The sequence below is a fragment of the Nannobrachium achirus genome (genome assembly GCF_963921795.1).
Source record: "Nannobrachium achirus genome assembly, chromosome: 1".
Taxonomy (NCBI): domain Eukaryota; kingdom Metazoa; phylum Chordata; class Actinopteri; order Myctophiformes; family Myctophidae; genus Nannobrachium; species Nannobrachium achirus.
The window spans coordinates 11439296-11457219 of NC_137810.1; the positions used below are offsets into that span (position 1 = coordinate 11439296).

The 17924-nt window shown below is 42.3% G+C and overlaps 1 protein-coding gene across 1 annotated transcript in view; it reads right to left on the reverse strand.

Annotated features, from left to right (window-relative positions):
* The window catches only part of slc9a7 (solute carrier family 9 member 7), a 71475-nt gene that overhangs the window by 20901 nt on the left and 32650 nt on the right, over nucleotides 1-17924 (reverse strand). The window contains exon 13 of the mRNA XM_080733812.1: nucleotides 682-745. Within this exon, the coding sequence (XP_080589938.1) occupies nucleotides 682-745 (64 nt within the window). The remainder of the gene's footprint in view (nucleotides 1-681; nucleotides 746-17924) is intronic.

Below are 17924 nucleotides of genomic sequence, written 5' to 3' on the forward strand. Positions count from 1 at the left end.
AGAGGGCCACAATGCATATTATAGTCAAAAATAGCAAAAATAGCCAATCTACGACCTCAAAACGCGTTGCATTGCGACACATTTTGAGCTTGTAGATCTGCTATTTTTGCTATTAAATATTTGAATTGGAATCCTAAATAGTTTTTCGCTATTCTTGAATTGGAATCCTGAAAAGTATTGCTTTTTTTATTGGAATCCTAAATTATGTTTTGCTATTCTTGAATTGGAATCCTGAAAAGTGATTTTTTTTATTTAATTTCAAAGACATGTATGTGTGCTATGTTAACTTTATGAACTTATAAATACAAATACATAGGACATGAAAAAGACTAGTACTAGTCATTAAGCTACTGAAGACTGAAGTAATGAAAGGGGGTCATGTTTGCAATCGTAACAGCTGAAATCAATAATATATTATTATAGTATTCCGATATTAACCTGAGGGCCGCATTAAGTGAAGGTGGGGGCCGCATGTGGCCGCCAGTTGCCCATGTATGATCTAGGGCTAACATTCAGCAAAAAAATAGAAGATCTACAATATGCTCACGGCTAAGATATTTATTGTAGGTCCGAAAAAAGGAGGGGGGCCTAGTATAGATCCCTTGGGAATGTGTTTGTTCATCTAAAGTATTAGGTTCAAGTGGCTGGGGTACAGTATGTACTCTAAGGGGAAGTCCTCACCGATTGCAGGACCTGGAAGTTGTCTCCAGACTGATGCAGGTCTTGATCTGGGTCGACTCCAACCCTGTGACAGAGAGAAGAGTGATAAGTGGCTCAGAGCGTGAGTGGAAAGAGGGAGAGTTGTGCTTCCCGTTTTGCATTTGTGAATCAGAGGGCAAAGATAGTAGACAGAGCAAAAGCAGGATGTTCAAAAATACACATACAGTATGTCCGTAAAGACACCGCATGTCATCACATTAATCAAAGCCACGCATTACACGAAGACAATTGAACATGGAAATGTTTCAAGTGTTTGTCACTGATTCACTCGTGAGATTTCACTTTGGAACAAAGTGGGCTTAAAATGTACTTACAGAGACAACCATTTCCATGACTGACTCCTGACTTCCCTCTTGGTATCTTTTCCCTTACAGATGGATTAACATGAACATAATCTGCTTTAAATGGTCACACCACACTTTCTGTCGTTTCTGTCGGGTTTAAACCTCTTTAACTTTTCAGGATTTAAATAAAAGAAATGGCCAAAGTTAAAGATAAACAAGCTCTAAACGCATCGCTGCGGGGGTCTACAGATTTTCATCGATTTCATAAACCTGTTTGACAGCACTGTCATCAGTCTGTCAGATTTGTGTTGATGTGTTTTTCTTTCAGACTTTTAACCACTTAAATCGTCGTTACTTACTAAACTTGACCTTTCACTCTGTACTTGGTCTGCTCTTTTTTTTACCCCTACACCAAACCTATTTGACAAAAATAGCCGATCTACAAGCTCTCAACGCCTCGCTGAGAGCTTGTAGATCGGCTATTTTTGGCTAAAGTTCTCCTCAGAATTGGGATGCGAGGGTTCAAGTTGTTAATTTCAAAAGAATGATCCTATCACACAAAGATGTCACGGCCCCCTGTAGTAACTCTGAGGACCCCCTGTTGAAGACCCCTGACGTAGGGCATTCATTTAGGAAAAAAGAGAATAGAATATGGGGATGGGAGGTTTCTGCCCGACAGCAACGAGAAGTTCTTGAAAGGTTCATTCTGAGCGATGGTAAGTGGAGTCTAATGTTGAAACTAGGGGTGTAACGATATAGTAACTGTATCGAAATATCGTTTTTAACTAAAAAGATCGAAGTATATCGAAATGAAAACAGCTAAAATCAAATCGAATCGTTTTATTTTGTATCGTATCGAATCGGCAGTGCAAAGAATCGATTGTATCGATACTACCTACTTGTGCATTGTATTTAGTATTTTTAAGAAGAAAAAATGAAGAGGAGGGGTTTCATTACTTTTCCTTTCCATTTAGCTACACTGGTCTATCGATAAATGTGTGTAATCTCTGGGTTCATGTCAAGGTGCAGGTTTGTCAATATACAATGTCCATGTATTTGGCAGATAATCACTGTGTTTACTTATTTATATCCATAATAATACATGTTTCCCTTAAAAACCTGCACTATCCACACCTTTCATACAGATTTAATTTATTTTCTAAATAGTTACTATATCGATGTTAAATCATTAAATCGAATCGTATCTATCGCCATGCATGAACCAATATCGTCCATGTATCGTATCGTCAACCATGTATCGTGATATGTATCGAATCGCTATTAAAATGTATCGTTACACCCCTAGTTGAAACAAGTCTGCCTGGACACAAGCCAAAGTTAATGTGTTATCTACCTTGGTTATATTTGAAACCTGAAGGCAAAATTGGCACTATGGATGATTTAGAATCATGGGTTCCCAAACCTTTCTGCTCGAGACACAAACGTTTAATTTGGTAATTCCCCCCGGACCCCCTGGGACCTAAACGTAGAAAATGCATTATAAACGTACCACTAAAGCCATCTACAAACTCATGTGTTGCGATGCAAGTTGCAACGCATTTTGAGCTTGTAGATCTAATTTCACTACTCCTTAAAAGTTCTTTTTTTTTACTTTTTAATTTTACATTTCTGATGTTCTTTTGAAAGATATTTGACTTGGGGTTAGGGTTAAGGTATTTACTCGATAACAAATGTATTGAGTACCCGGTATCAATAAGCTTTGGGCTTATCAAGCTTGTTATCGAGCATTGTGGCCCATGACATCATGTTTAAACAATCAAGACAAGAGGCGATCAAGAAATGATCTACTATTCATAATATAAAGCCATTTAACACGTATGCACACTAATGAATGATTGTTTTAATGATAATATTTGTTACTTTTGTCAATTGTCATCAATTGTCACGTCCAGGGCAGGAATTTCATGGAGGCCTTGAAGGCCATGGTCGTCGTTGCCCCTCAGTTTGGCCTTGTGCCCCTCAAACCAATGGCATGACCTGAGGCCACAGTGGCCTTAATGCCCCAGCTGACTGTAGCCCTTTCTCCTCTGTCTCCGTCTTGTCAATATCTTGTCTTTCCCCAGAGTCCCCATCTTTAATCCAATCCAGTGACTTTGATTGGTGCAGGGCTGAGCTTCAATCAGATTGTAAATACCATAATTTATCTATTTCACTGCAAATTAGGTTATCATCCCTAACCCTTAAATTCAACAAATTCTTTCAATGGACTAAAATCATGTTTTATTTGATGGCCTTCCTGCCCTCAAAAAAAGTACAACACCAAAGGCCAAGTGGCCTTGCCCCTAAAATGACAACATTCCAGGCCTGCTCATGTCTTTCCACAAGGTATTAGAAAACGCTCAATAGTGGGCTCGATAAAAGCCCGGCTCAATAAGCAGGATCGATAAGGTGCTCATTATCAATAGAAATTAACAAGCTCCATCCCTATTGCCGAACCTGTGTTAACTGGTACAACATGCATGTTGTTTACAGTTATCTCTAGTCTGTGTGCTCATACAGTTAAACTATCACTTCTGAATGGATAAGCCACAAAAAAAAACTGAAAGAGCCTCTTTGTAAAGATGAATGACACACACACACACACACACACACACACACACGCACGCGCCCACACCCACACACACACACACACACACACACACACACACACACACACACACACACACACACACACACACACACACACACACACACACACACACACACACACACCTTAAGCATCAAAATATACATCATATATATACAGCATAATAGTAAAACTAAATTGTATGAAATGGGGCTTAAGAGATCATGTACGTTAATAATAGAAATTACTAATGGTAATCTAAACCTGCAAAGTAACTAGTAACTTAAGTTTTCAATTATTTTTACCCCCAAATAGTGGGATGCCTCTGAGAAGGAGAAGCGTATAAAAGTCCTGAACATTTTTAAACAGTCAAATAAAGGTTGCACTTTAGGCACAGTATTTGAGTAAAGGTACTTTCCACCACTGCTTATTAGAGACACTGAGGAGCTGTAAGAAGGCCTCCACCAAAAGATTCCTCTGCATGCCTTGCAGAGGTTACAGAAGAGGGGGAGAGAAAGGGAAGTGTGGGGCCCCCTTCACAGAACCTCAGGGGGGGGGGTGTAGCTCGGGAGGTCAGCGACCTGGGAAAACAAAGACGTTGCAAAGCATGCTGGGGCCTGGGGGGGGATGTGTGCTCAGGAAGGATTTGGAAGGAACGAGCCAAGATTTAAGGCTCAAGGCACGACAGACTGCAGGGAGAGAGACACATCACTGATTGGGAGCCTGGGGTGGAACTTAAGCTTAAGTTTACTCACAAATAAAAGACTGTAGTATTAACCACGTTCAAACCACTGGTCCGTATTTGGGGGCATGTCATTATTAGGGCATTCACCAAATATTCAAATATCAATGTCACTATTCGACGTTGTTCACCGAAGTCGAATATTCACTTTTATTTTATTTGTATTGTTTTCTCTTAAAAAAAAAGACATAGTTTATAAAGCGTGGCTAGATAGGAAGTCATAAGAATGAGTTGTCAATGGCTCTGGTGGATGAATTTGTAAATGCTCTATACCAGGGGTTCTCAAACCTTTTTAGGCTGTGACCCCCAAAATAAACATATTTGAACTTGGGACCCCCACCCTGACAAGCACTTTGAATTGTAGGTATTACATTTAATGTGACTCGGTTCCACAGATAAATATTGTGAAAATAGCAGATCTACATGCTCGCAACGCGAGGCGTTGTGAGCATGTAGATCAGCGATTTTCACAATGTTCGCCTCTTGCTTACTTAATATTTGACAGTTTGGCCAGTCCTGTCGAATATTCGACTATTCGAATACTTTGAGGCCGGATAATTAGAATACTAAAAATCACTATTCGTGAATGCCCTAGTCATTATAGGCCAGAAAACTTTCAAATCACCTAAAAGATTTTTTAAATATCTTCAAAAATAGCAGATCTACAAGCAGTCAACACGCTAATTTCATATACATTAGGCCACGGACCCCATAACTCTGACAGTGTACAAATGGAACCAAATGGACACGTAAGGATCCATTTGGTTCCATTTGTACGGTTACAAATCTGTAAGTTTCCATTTGAATCTGAACTACCATTAATTTGGCCAGGGACCCCCTGGAACCCCTTCAAGCCCCCACTGAAAAAAACAGGGAAATCCTGCTAAGGCAAACGCCGATAAGGCAAACAAACGCTGATAAGGCAAACTAATCACATTGCAAGCGGCGCCTGGGTCTCCTACCGTAGTGATGAATAAAGAATTTTGAGCAATACAATAGTTATATGTCACAGTTATTATATGTCACAGTTATTGTCCACGACATTGCAAGCGGCGCGAAGGCCAGCGGACCTTGGTCCTGCTCTTCGCGCCCGAGCACCGCAGGCGCGAGTGCCCGCGAAGAGCCGGCCAGGGCTGCGCGGCCGGCGGAGCGCCGTGCGAGTTACGAAGCCGTGGTGAATGCAATCGTGGATTCCAAAAAAATACTGGGTTAATAGATCCCACAAGAGAGCCTAAGCGCATGTTGTGCACAGAAACATCCTGAGTGTTATTAGCTCAACTCAAAGAGTGCAAAAATGGATTGTTATGGTAAATATTTAGCCTTAAAGGTTTAAAGCTTTTTATGAACACCCTGAACAGTTTTGAATTTGCTTCATTCAATATTTAGATATTTGATGTAAATGTTACCAGGCTCTCCTCCTCCAGGGCCTCTCTCATACACACCCATTTTAACTTCAATCTCCATTTTAACCTTGATAAATTAATCAAAAACACCCATTATTTTTCTGGTGACTCATACTACCCTCCTAATATGTGAGCAGGCCGTGCTTTTTTTTTTATAACTTTTTTCATTTATTCTTAACTCATTGAGTGCCTATCCCGAATATGTTCGGGATATATTATCGCATACCAGAGTGCCTATCCCGAACATGTTCGGGATATTAAATTCTTTTTTTTTTTTTTTTTTTTTCTTTTTTTTTTGGACCCCATCAAATCTAGTGAACATGATTTCAATCGCGATTTTGCATGTTCCACCCCCATACAACCCCATCTAACATACAGGGCAGCCATGTTTGTTTACATAACATGTAAAACATAATGGCGATTATCTCAAGAATGCCTGAACGGATTTCCAATCGGATTTTTTTGTTTGAAAGCTGTGAACAAACTGCACAAATCCACTTCAATGCAATCCAGGATTGCATTGGATTTTTTAGAGCTCATTCTTCTCTGTTTTTTTCCCATGCATGAGGTGTGCAAGGTTTAATCATGGCTAAGTTGACGAAAATAAGGCTTCTAAAATGCTTGGTAACCAATAGCTAACTTCAAGCTAACTTCATCCTCTTCCTGTACATGCACAAAGGAAAGTGTTCAGGCAAGTCATGGCTGCAGGGCTTCTGCATATACCAGCATATCTCTATGGGATTTTCTATGGCCACTGGGCGCCCTCTAGTGGTGAACGGGGTGGCACTCAAAGAGTTAATAATTATTTGGAAAATTGAAAAAAATTAAATACAATACAAAATATTAAAAATAAATGAAAAACGTTATAAAAAAGCACCACCTGCTCACGTATTAGGAGGACAGTATGAGTCACCAGAAAAAATAATGGTTGTTTTTAAGGAATCTATCATGGTTAAAATGGAGTTTGAAGTTACAATGGGTGTGTATGGGGCCCTCCTAAATATTGAATCAAGCTAATTAAAAACTGTTCAGGGTGTTCATAAAAGCCTGATTAAACGATTAAAATGACCAAAGGTTTTTTTGAAAGTGAAATATCCCTTTAAGATAATCTCTCTATCTCTACGAAAGTATCATGAATGAGCTCACAGATTTTTTTCTTGTTTTCTTCTTTTCCTTGCATGCTTAATATCACCTCAGGGACGTGCTGGGCCCCTGATTCAGCCCGGGAAAAAGAGTTGGAGAGGCAGAGATCACAGAGAGAGATCTCGTTCTATAGCACTGCTGCTACTCAAAGATTTGCCATTTCAGATCATGACAAGTGACATTAGACATGACAAGTGACGAGTTATATTTCTTCGTTGTCGGGTGGAAACCTTGTATGTCCAAAACCGTTTGTTTTGTATTTATAATTTTAAAATTGATTCAAGCACACAACACCTCGCACCGCGAGGCGTTGTGTGCTTGTAGATCTGCTGTTTTCACTACTTTTGTGCAACGGCCTTGTATGATGAAGCAGGGCTTTGCTTTGCGAAAAGATTTATACATTTGAAACTTGGAGATACAAGGTTTCTGCCCGACAGTGACGATTTACTTTGTTGGCCGCCCAGCCCTCAAAATAGAACGAAGGCCGACATTTTATTTTAAATTTTTTCCTAATAGCCGGCCGTTCCCAATGGCCAGCACGTCCCTGTATCACCTCACCGCTCCTGCCTCCTGCCTGTGCCTTTCAACTGCGTTGGTTCACACTGCGGTGTTGAGCACGCCTTCCCAGCACACAGTGTGAGATTTGTTCCTCGCACCACTGTGTGAAAACCAGAGCGACAGCACAGTCCCCCAAACAAACACAAAAGGAGTGACAGCCTGGGCTGTCACACCAATCCTCCACACCGGCCCCCACTCGGCCACCAGGCGGCTTGAAGGAGGACTCCAATGTGTTATGCTAACTAGTCCACACACTTCCACACAGTCTACCAGGGACGTGCTGGGCCCCTGATTCAGCCCGGGAAAAAGAGTTGGAGAGGCCCTGGAAACCTTGTATGTCCAAAACCGTTTGTTTTGTATTTATCATTTTAAAAGTGATTTAAACTAGTGAAAACAGCCGATCTACAAGCACACAACGCTTGTAGATCTGCTGTTTTCACTACTTTTGTGCAACGGCCTTGTATGATGAAGCAGTGACAATTTACTTTGTTGGCCGCCCAGCCCCCAAAATGGAACGAAGGCCGACATTTTATTTTTAATATTTTTTCCTAATGGCCAGCCTGGACCGGGCAGGAATGAACCGGCCGTTCGGGAGTTTTCCCGCTTTTCCCAATGGCCAGCACGTCCCTGCTACTACTGTACCTGGACAGAACCAGAGCTATGGAGAGAGAGTGTTACAACTTTGAGTTATATGTCTGTTGTAAACAAAGAATATTCATGCAGTGATGTCATTACGTGCGCATCCCGCATCAAAAACTCATTCAAGTCGCCCAGGGACTCATTCATGTCATGGTTCTGGGGTCCCGGGGATGCGCCTCCATTGGAGTCCATGTTAAAATAATTTACCGGGTCGCGGTAAAAGAAAAACATTTTAAAATTCCACAGACACCACCATTGTTCATGGGTGAAAGCATCCTACTTTACCCTACGTTAATACAAATAAAATCCACGTAGAAAGTCTTAAACAGGCGATAGAAACGTCAATGTTTTGATTCCACCGACGTCAGACGCCATTTTGCGTGCCCAAATTCATTAGGGGCACATCAAACATATAATTTTCCAAATGTCTGTCTGTCTGAGTGTCTGTCTGAGTGAGTGTCTGAGTGAGTGTCTGTCACAGCGTTTCTCCTCAGTGGCTGGAGCAATTGATCTGAAATCGCATCACCATTAGCATATGAACACACCTAACATAACTGTGAAGCCCGTTTGTCACTTTCACAAATCATATGCTGTATATTAGCATTTTTATGGTGTATCTATATCTATTCTGCATCTAGCTTGAGGCATATCTATTCTGCATCTAGCATGAGGCAACATGTTTAACCAGCTCTGTGTGTGTGTGTGTGTGTGTGTGTGTGTGTGTGTGTGTGTGTGTGTGTGTGTGTGTGTGTGTGTGTGTGTGTGTGTGGTTCTGCATCTAGCTTGAGGCATATCTATTCTGCATCTAGCATGAGGCAACATGTTTAACCAGCTGTGTGTGTGTGTGTGTGTGTGTGTGTGTGTGTGTGTGTGTGTGTGTGTGTGTGTGTGTGTGTGTGTGTGTCTAGCATGAGGCAACATGTTTAACCAGCTCTGTGTGTGTGTGTGTGTGTGTGTGTGTGTGTGTGTGTGTGTGTGTGTGTGTGTGTGCGTGCGTGCGTGCGGGTGGGCAGGGGGGGGGGGGGGGGTCTGTTGTCTGGCCCTGTAACAGATTTTGTCCAAAAATCATGCAGATCGGTACACAGTGTCTCTGTAGCCATTAAACGAAACGGGTATTTCTTACATTGATGCTCCTACATATTATCATGCAAGCACCAGTTAAAGTTACTTTCCATCCCTCATATACTGTATGCACAGTGCACATCCCATAATCCACACACTGCACATCATTTCAGAGCTCATATCTTTGAACGGGTAAGGACTAGTGTTTTAGTAGTTTTAGTAGTTCTAAGATCAAACATTAGCCAAATTGTAAAATAAATATAAGAAATAGGCAAACATTTTGAAAATAGCCGATCTACAAGCTCACAGCTCTCGAAAACATTGTATTGAGGACTCATAAAACTTTTCTGGGACCCATTTGAATGACCACCTGTGGGTCCCGGGACCCATTACATTGAAAACCTAGTAACATCACTGTTCATGTGATATCGTCTATGTGAGACGTAAACCTTGGCACGTCCAAACCCGTTACTTCTCGGGAAATGGAGAATTTTCAGTGGATTCCTATATAGTTAGTTATCCATCCATCCATCCATCTTCAACCGCTTATCTGGAATCGGGTCGTGGGGGTAACAGTATTTCCAGTCTTCCCTTTCCAGAGCAACGCTAAAAACTAAAAACCAGTCCAGGGGTGCCGCGAGATCATTTGATAATATTTGGAATTTATTTGGACACTTGAAAAAATATTTAGTATCATTTTAAACTTGAAGTACAAACGTATTTTCAGTTCTAACCAAAATGGCTATTATCTCAACGTTTTCCTCGTAACATAATCACTAAAATATCGTCACTGTCCGGCAGAAACCTCGTATCTCCAAGTTTCAAATGTGTACGTCTTTTGGTAAAGCATGGCCCTGCTTCAGCATACAAGACTGTCGCGCAAAACTAGTGAAAACAGCAGATCTACAAGCACTCGCGATGCGAGGCGTTGTGTGCTTGCAGATCTGCTGTTTTCACTAGTTTAGTACATTTTATAGATGATAAATACAAAACAAACGGTTTTGGACATACAAGGTTTCCACCCGACAACGACGGTATGCTATAAATATAAGGTGCTGGGACTGAAAATTAAAATGTAGGGGTGCCTAGGATTAAAAAAAATGTATGGGGTGCCCTGAGACAAAAAAGTTTGGGAACCCCTGTCCAAGGGGATCTGAAGCGTACCCAGGCCAGTGTGTGGAGATAATCCCTCCATCTGGTCCTTGGTCTGCCAGCTCCAGTGGGACGTGCAGCGAGGACCTCCCCAGGGAGACGCTCGAAGAGGCATCCATACTTGCAAATAATGTAAATAACTATATTGTACATCTAGTAGTACAATGTAGTTATTATTTATTCTTGTTAATACTTTCCGTGAGTTGAATGTGGAGGTGGGGACCGGAATAGGCATGGGTATAATATTGTTAATACTTTTCGTTGGCTCAATATTTATAAAACCCATTAGACACACTTTCAGACTTTACTCAAAAAAGAATAACTATTTGTCTTTGCAAAGGAAATATTAGCACATCCACATTGCTCAGATGCCAGTGCGTTGGACAGTATGATGAGAAATCCTGCACACAGAGTGTCATTAGGGCTGTCACGATGTGACATTTTATATGACGATTAATTGTCACTCAAATAATTGGCGATTAACGATTTAATTGTGTTTTTGACGTTGATAATTACATTTCTGTTTGGCTTTTAGGCTTTGAAGTTACACATGGTAGATATGACACATAAGCTAAATATACAAAGAAATTACGGACATATTTGACAACTTACTATTTAAAAAAGAACATCGCGACGCGTTGTGAGCTTGTAGATCTGCTATTTCCACTATTTTTGACATTATTATGTCGATTGTGACGATTATGAAAAATAATCACGATTATGTAAAATAATCACGATTAGACAATTATGTAATAATTGTGACAGCCCTAAGCGTCATAAACCTTTGATGAAGGTCCAGCATTCGATGCTGCTGAGCAAAGAGCAGTGTTTCGCAGAGATTCCGTAGACAAGACAGTTTGGGAAATACGGCATTTCATTTTGAAACATGAAATACACATCTTTGCCGAGACCACCGGAAACCATTTCCCCATTATGAGCACAAGCTGCCCCGTTTATCCAACACCAGAGACGCAGCCATGCAGGCCAGCTGAGAAGCAGTGAGAGCGACACCACACAGCAACCACAGTCTTCCCCCCGCCGCCACCACACACAGCACACAAAGAGTTGAGCCCACAACGTTCACACATACAGCACCTGATGTACCGCCTCTGGCCGTCCTGCCGTGTCGTCCCCAACGCTGTCATGTGAGAAAGAAGTACTCTCAGTGGATACAGGCAGCACAAAGTGGACGAACCGATGAATTGAGTACCACGGACCACAATGGAAACGAGCCCCAAAGTCATCCTTTTAGCATAGCTAAACAATCTTGTCAATCAATCAAACCAGTCGACTCGAGCAGAGTCATTATAGGTAGAATGACAGAGAAGTACTCTCGGTCTTAAAGGTATAACTCACAGGTTACAACAGGTCCACATGGGTTAAAGGACAACTCCACCCTAAATCACTTCTAGGCTCATTTTCCTACTTATATTGATCCAAAAATACTGTCCATGGGGTCTATTACTATTAGGCACAAATGCCTCTGTTGTCCAGTTTCCCCAGCAGAACCCAGCAGCTCTTATAGCATAGAGTGGAGCCTTCTATCGCTTTTACACTATTTGTTACGGTAAAAAGTGATTTCTTTTTTTCATGAACGTGTTACTATGAGGTTGTCCCACACAAGCCACCAAAATCTCATAAATCATGTTTTGGGGTGAGCATTCGGCACAACTGCCAATCAAAGTGACTGTACTGGCCAATCACTGGGCACCTTTCTTTTCTGGGACTTAACACAAAAACACATAAAAGCATAACATCTGTTTGGCAGAGTGTGATGGCTTTTGTGGGACAACCAAGGCATGGATATGTTTGTAATGACAACTAGTAACACATTCATGAAAAATAAAAACACTTTTGACCTCAACAAATTGTGTAAAAGCGATAGGCTTATAGCTTCCACTCTATGCTATGAGAGGTGCTGGGTTCTGCTGTGGAAACTGGACAACAGGGGCATTTCTGCCTAATAGACCTAGAAGTGATTTAGGGCGGAGTTGTCCTTTAAGGTCTACTCTAGCTTACACAGTGGCAGAGGACTACAAAAACCACAGTGGATTTCATCCTCACTAGAAGTAGCTTCTCATACAGACAGCGGTTGTTACAATAAGATTGCGTGCGTCGCCATGCAAAACAGAGCTTTGGCTGTGCAGGCTCAACTGTCATCCACGACAGGCTGCAGATGGAGATTACACGACTTAGTGTACACTAGTAGGCAGCCCTAAGTGCAAAATTCATTTCTTTTTTTCTTTTACCAAATAACAAAGCCAAACAGCTCTCCTTTTAACCCAACTCATGTGAGACACATTTCGAACGAACAACCAGACAGAATTATCCAACAGAAATGGTTATGGACCAAAGCAAAGCCTTTGTAGGCCGCTCACACAAAGCACTACAACTATTAAATATATAGTTCTTGAAATTGCATGAAAGTGAAAGTGGATGGCAGAGTCCACACCAAACCTATAACGTCTGTTGAGGTTATAGTGGCGCCCAAAGGGTGCATACCTCATTGTAGGGAGGGGGTAAAGGGTAGATTTAATGGTGGAGTGAAGAGTGTTAGCAGATTAATCGGTTCAGGAAGGCCACTCCACAGTTACAAACAGTAATCGGTACAGGCCTCGACGCTCTGTTTAGGGGACGTGCACTGAGCCTTGGCTCTAGCAGGGACACACTCTGCAGATGTTCTGGGATGAGTTGGAACAGCTGGAGGACTGTGGCACTCTCACAACGCCAATGGAAATACAGAAGTCATATTTACACAGACACACAAACTATCGTGGCCGTAAAAATGAGGACACAAAGCTTGGAATGTAATCTTTTTATGGCTTTGTCCCCCCCCTTTTTCCCCCTGCAGAATTCCCCTCCCCATCACAAATTTGGGAGGATTTGGGTCTTATGGGGATTAACAAGCTCTTCCCTGCAGCAGTGTGATAGCCTGCTGTAGTGCAGCACGAAGCCGGCGGGCGGAGCCCACTGTTTACCTGCGCTGGCAGACAGCGCAGGGCTGACAATACGTGGGGACAGGCTTGCTCCCGACAAGAGACGTATCAAAAAGAAAACACTGAACAGCAGCGCCTGCAAATCAGGCACGTACACACATAGACATGAAAGGGGGCTTGAGCCCCTGCCCTTTTATCCGTCTGTTAAAAAGTGCCCTCTCGCTCTATTTGGCAAGAAAGGCTATTCTCAAACTTTGGATACATGAAGACACTCGTACACTGGACGATTGGTATAGAGAGGTGTTGGGTGTGATACCGTTGGAAAAACGGACTTATACTCTTCGTGATAACTTGGAAGTGTTTATAAGGGTATGGCAGCCAGTCTTACAAGCAGTGGACCCCTTAGGGCTGAGCTTCGGTGTACCCTAAAAATGACTCTGGTTACCTACAATATCCATCATGTCAAACCGGTGGCGTGTTTATTGTTTTTTGTCTGTCCTTTATTGTATTTTAATTGTAATGTCTTTTTCAGTACTTGCTATTGTCTTGTTGTGTGGTTTACAATGTTATATTAAAAAAGGGGGTTCCACATATAGTGTACTAATGTATCTACCGTAAGCTACTGTAACAGAACCTCAATAAACAAATATATATAAAAAGTGCCTTCTCCATGCTAGTGATCTTGAGTGTGGATCACTAGCATCCTTTAAGATCGCCCTGAAAAACCACTTGCAGGCAGCAGCCGTTCGCAACTGGTAAAAACAAACATAGCCCAGCCCTACCCTCCCCTTTCTTTGTATTTACCTACTTACTGTATGTTTTTGAGCGGTGGTTACACCGTCTCCTATACGTGGCCGTGTGTGTATGCGTGTGTGTGTGCGTGTGTGTCTGTATGTAGCCTGCAGGCCTGCAGTACCTTTTATGACCACACATGTTAAGGGAGGGGCGCTGTTGTTCAGGCAAAACAAAATGTGTGTCACCTCATGTCCATATATGGTCATTTCAGTCCAGAATGAACAGGTTTTATCTGTCCCGTACGTCCAGAATATGTGTGTAGTGTCCGTCCCGGTCTGATGATTGGATACTTTGAGGATTGGTCAAGCTTCACATGACAATTCGGCCCTCCAGATAAAAACATTCATTCATTCATTCAGAATAAAGAATGTATCTATGTGTTCCAGAGTTCATAACTCTAAAAGTTCACCGCTTCACTTCGAACCGAGGTTTGATTTTTACTATGGCGAAAGAAATGCAAATGCTCTCTTTCCATGCCATACCTGAAGGCAGCATTCAAGAGAATTGCCTTGTCCAAACTCTCCTAAACTTGAACGCATCATCTTATGTTGAAAGAATTGTCCTCTCTGTGTAGAAATCCATGCCGTACACCACATCTCTAGTATTGCCCTTTTTATGCTTAGTTTAGTGTGGCATCAAGTACCGAAAATAGCCGACCTCCAAGCTCACACATGAACATAAAATGTCAGAAATTATGATATTGCAATTCACACCAAGGATTTCATCAGCATTACTGATGAACACGACTTGACATCCGAGTGCCACGCCCCACACAGTCTCGTTGCCATGACGACAGGCTCACAGGGAGATTGGCAACCCTCTCAAAGGGCAGACACTAGACAGACTGCTGTTCACGCTGAGATAGCGTTACTCGTATCGGTGTTGTCAGGCAAAAACCTCGCCAAATTGTTCAGCTTCTTTATGGTTTTTTCGTAATTTAATGCCCTGCTTCAGAGGTCTTCCAAAGTTTTTCAGGCCAAGGATCCCTTAGATCAGTGGTTCTGTTGTGAAAATATCCGTTCTACATCCTCACAACGCCTCACAACGCGAGGCATTGTGAGCATGTAGATTGGCTATTTTCACAATTTCTGCGTCTAATATTTGACAATTTGGCCAACGTTATTTTTTTGTCATTGCGACCGTCAGATCGCAGTTACTCTCAAAACCTCCATCGGCTGTCTGTCAGTCAGTCAGTCAGTCAGTCAGTCAGTCAGTCAGTCAGTCAGTCAGTCAGTCAGTCCGTCAGTCCATCACGTCACACTTTTCCCCCACTCATATCTCCGCCACCGTTGCTCCTATCCATGCCAAACTTTGCACACACACTCCTTGGCTGCAAAACCACAACCTCCACCCCTCATTTCTCACATGCCCCTCTTCTAGCGCCACCTGTCTACTGCGGAGTGAGAAAACAATGTTGCACATTAAGTTAATCATCCCCCCCTGGGGTCCTGACCCACAGGTTGAGAACCACTGCCTTAGCTGAGAGAGAGAGCCAATGACCCTGGACCCGACCCGGACCCCTACATACTATGCATACTGCATACAATTGAGCTGCATTGTGTTTCTTTGTCTTTTGAGAAAGCCTTTCATGCAACTTGATAAGGTTTTCAAAGCTAACTTGCCATATTTAGCCGATTGTCTCATCAGTGTCTGTTGGCAGATTTGAGACCATTTGAGACTAAAAATAAAATAAAAATGTTCCCATCACACAAATATTTGGCAGCTCCCCTGTAGTATCTGAGGACCCCCTAGGGGTGCCTCACTCCCTGTTGAAGACAGGGAGTCAGACACAAAAGTAGCTAAAATAACCGATCAACAAGCTCACAACCTGCTGAGAAGTGACATGTCGTGGGCTGTAGATCTGCTATCTTTTTATGTGAAAGTTAAAGTGGCTATGTCTGTTTTGGACGTACAAGCTTTCCACCCGACATGGAGGATATTAAACTGAGCTCTTTGTCATGGCCAGCTGGCTGTCATACACATTATGAGCCCCTAATCCGCTTTATGTTAAGGCTACTCTGCATGCAGGTACATACCATTTTAATGACTTCTATTAATAGTGATAGTGAATACACATGGTCATTATAATCAGATTCAGAATGGCTTTTGTTTTCCACCCAAAAAGGACATGATCTTGTTAAACAGCTACTACTGCAGCAGCAGTGTTGACTGACTCGTCTATGAACTGGTGTATCACCTCTGGCTTAATGATCTCGCTTTCAAGTGCTGCCATGCATGCAACGCTGACTGGAGAAGGCAAAGCAGTTCCCATAGTGACAGATGGAGGGAGACAATTAGCAAATATAATTGGATACTGTGGGAAACAGCAGAGGAGATCTCTTGCCCCATCTCCTGGATGCCAGACACCAGAAATCTAATTCATTCTAATGAGAACATAAGTACTGTAGGTGAATTGCCACCCATCATCCATGCAGGCTATAGGGCCGCGACTACAGAGCCCATGGTGAAAATGTTAATAAACAGTGTTAACTTTAAGAATAGTGAAACATATTAGGGCATTCACGAATAGTGATTTTTAGTATTCGAATTATTCGACCTCAAAGTATTCGATTAGTCGAATATTCGACAGGACTGGCCAAACTGTCAAATATTTAGTAAGCAAGAGACGAACATAGTGAAAATAGTAGATCGGCTGTGTAGATCGGCATGTAGATCTGCTATGTTCACAATATTTATCTGCGGAACCGAGTCACATTAAATGTAATACCTGCAATTCCAAGTGCTTGTCAGGGTGGCGGTCCCCAGTTAAAATATGTTTATTTTGGGGGTCACGGGCCTAAAAAAGGTTTAGTTGAGAACCGTTGACAACTCATTCTTATGATTTCCTATCTAGCCAAGCTTTATAAATTATATATTTTTAAAAGAGGGAAAAAAAAAGAAAAAAGCGAATATTCGAATTTCGAATATTTGGTGAATGCCCTAAAACATGGCACTGGTCTATGCCAAGCCCCCAGAACCCAGGGCTAGATTTGAAGCAGCCCTGATGGTGGCCAAAGTTGGAACTGTAGCCTAAAAGCGCATTTTGGCCCCGCCCCCTCCACTCCAGACAGGAGAGGAGAGCAGCGTGACGTCATTTTGGAACCACGCTGGTTCCAATTTCCCCCAGAATGCACCTGGATTAGCTACATGCTAGCACGTAGCCGTTGCTTCAAAACGCCACTGAGCACTTGCATTGAAATGATAGTGGGGGCGGGGCTCGTCCGCTCTCTATTTTATATATACTCTACTATGGTCTATGCCCACTTGTAAGTTCAGATTGATTGGTCAATCCACAGAGGAGAAAATGGATGAGGATTGGACAGACAGACAAACACACTTCTGTTCATTTTATAGAAGGATAGTAAGACAGGATGTCCTGGTGTGTTTAGTGCCATCCTCTTCCTGTCCTATCTCAGCTCTGCTGTCAAAGATAAAACGCTCCTAAAATAATAATACAAATGTTCTTTCAGTCATACATTTTAGACAGTAAGACTCCCTAATTGGGAGATAAGCGACCGCCACGTCGCATACACAGACTTTAGAAGGCAGTCATAGCCAATCAGGAGGGAATATGGGAAATGGGACAGACCCATGTCGATGACATGACTTCAGAGATACTGTGCACCGCTTTGTGTGATTTTAGGCCAAAATCTGTATGAGCAGTGTCCAAAAATGTGAAGAGTGACCCACAGGTTGAGAACCACTGCCTTAGCTGAGAGAGAGAGCCAATGACCCTGGACCCCTACATACTACATACAATTGAGCTGCATTGTGTTTCTTTGTCTTTTGAGAAGAGTGAGAAATCAGGGGCGGAGGTTGTGATTTGCCATCCAAGGAGTGTGTGTGCAAAGTTTAGCATTAATAGGGCCAATGGTTGCAGAGATAAGAGTAGGGGCAAAAGTG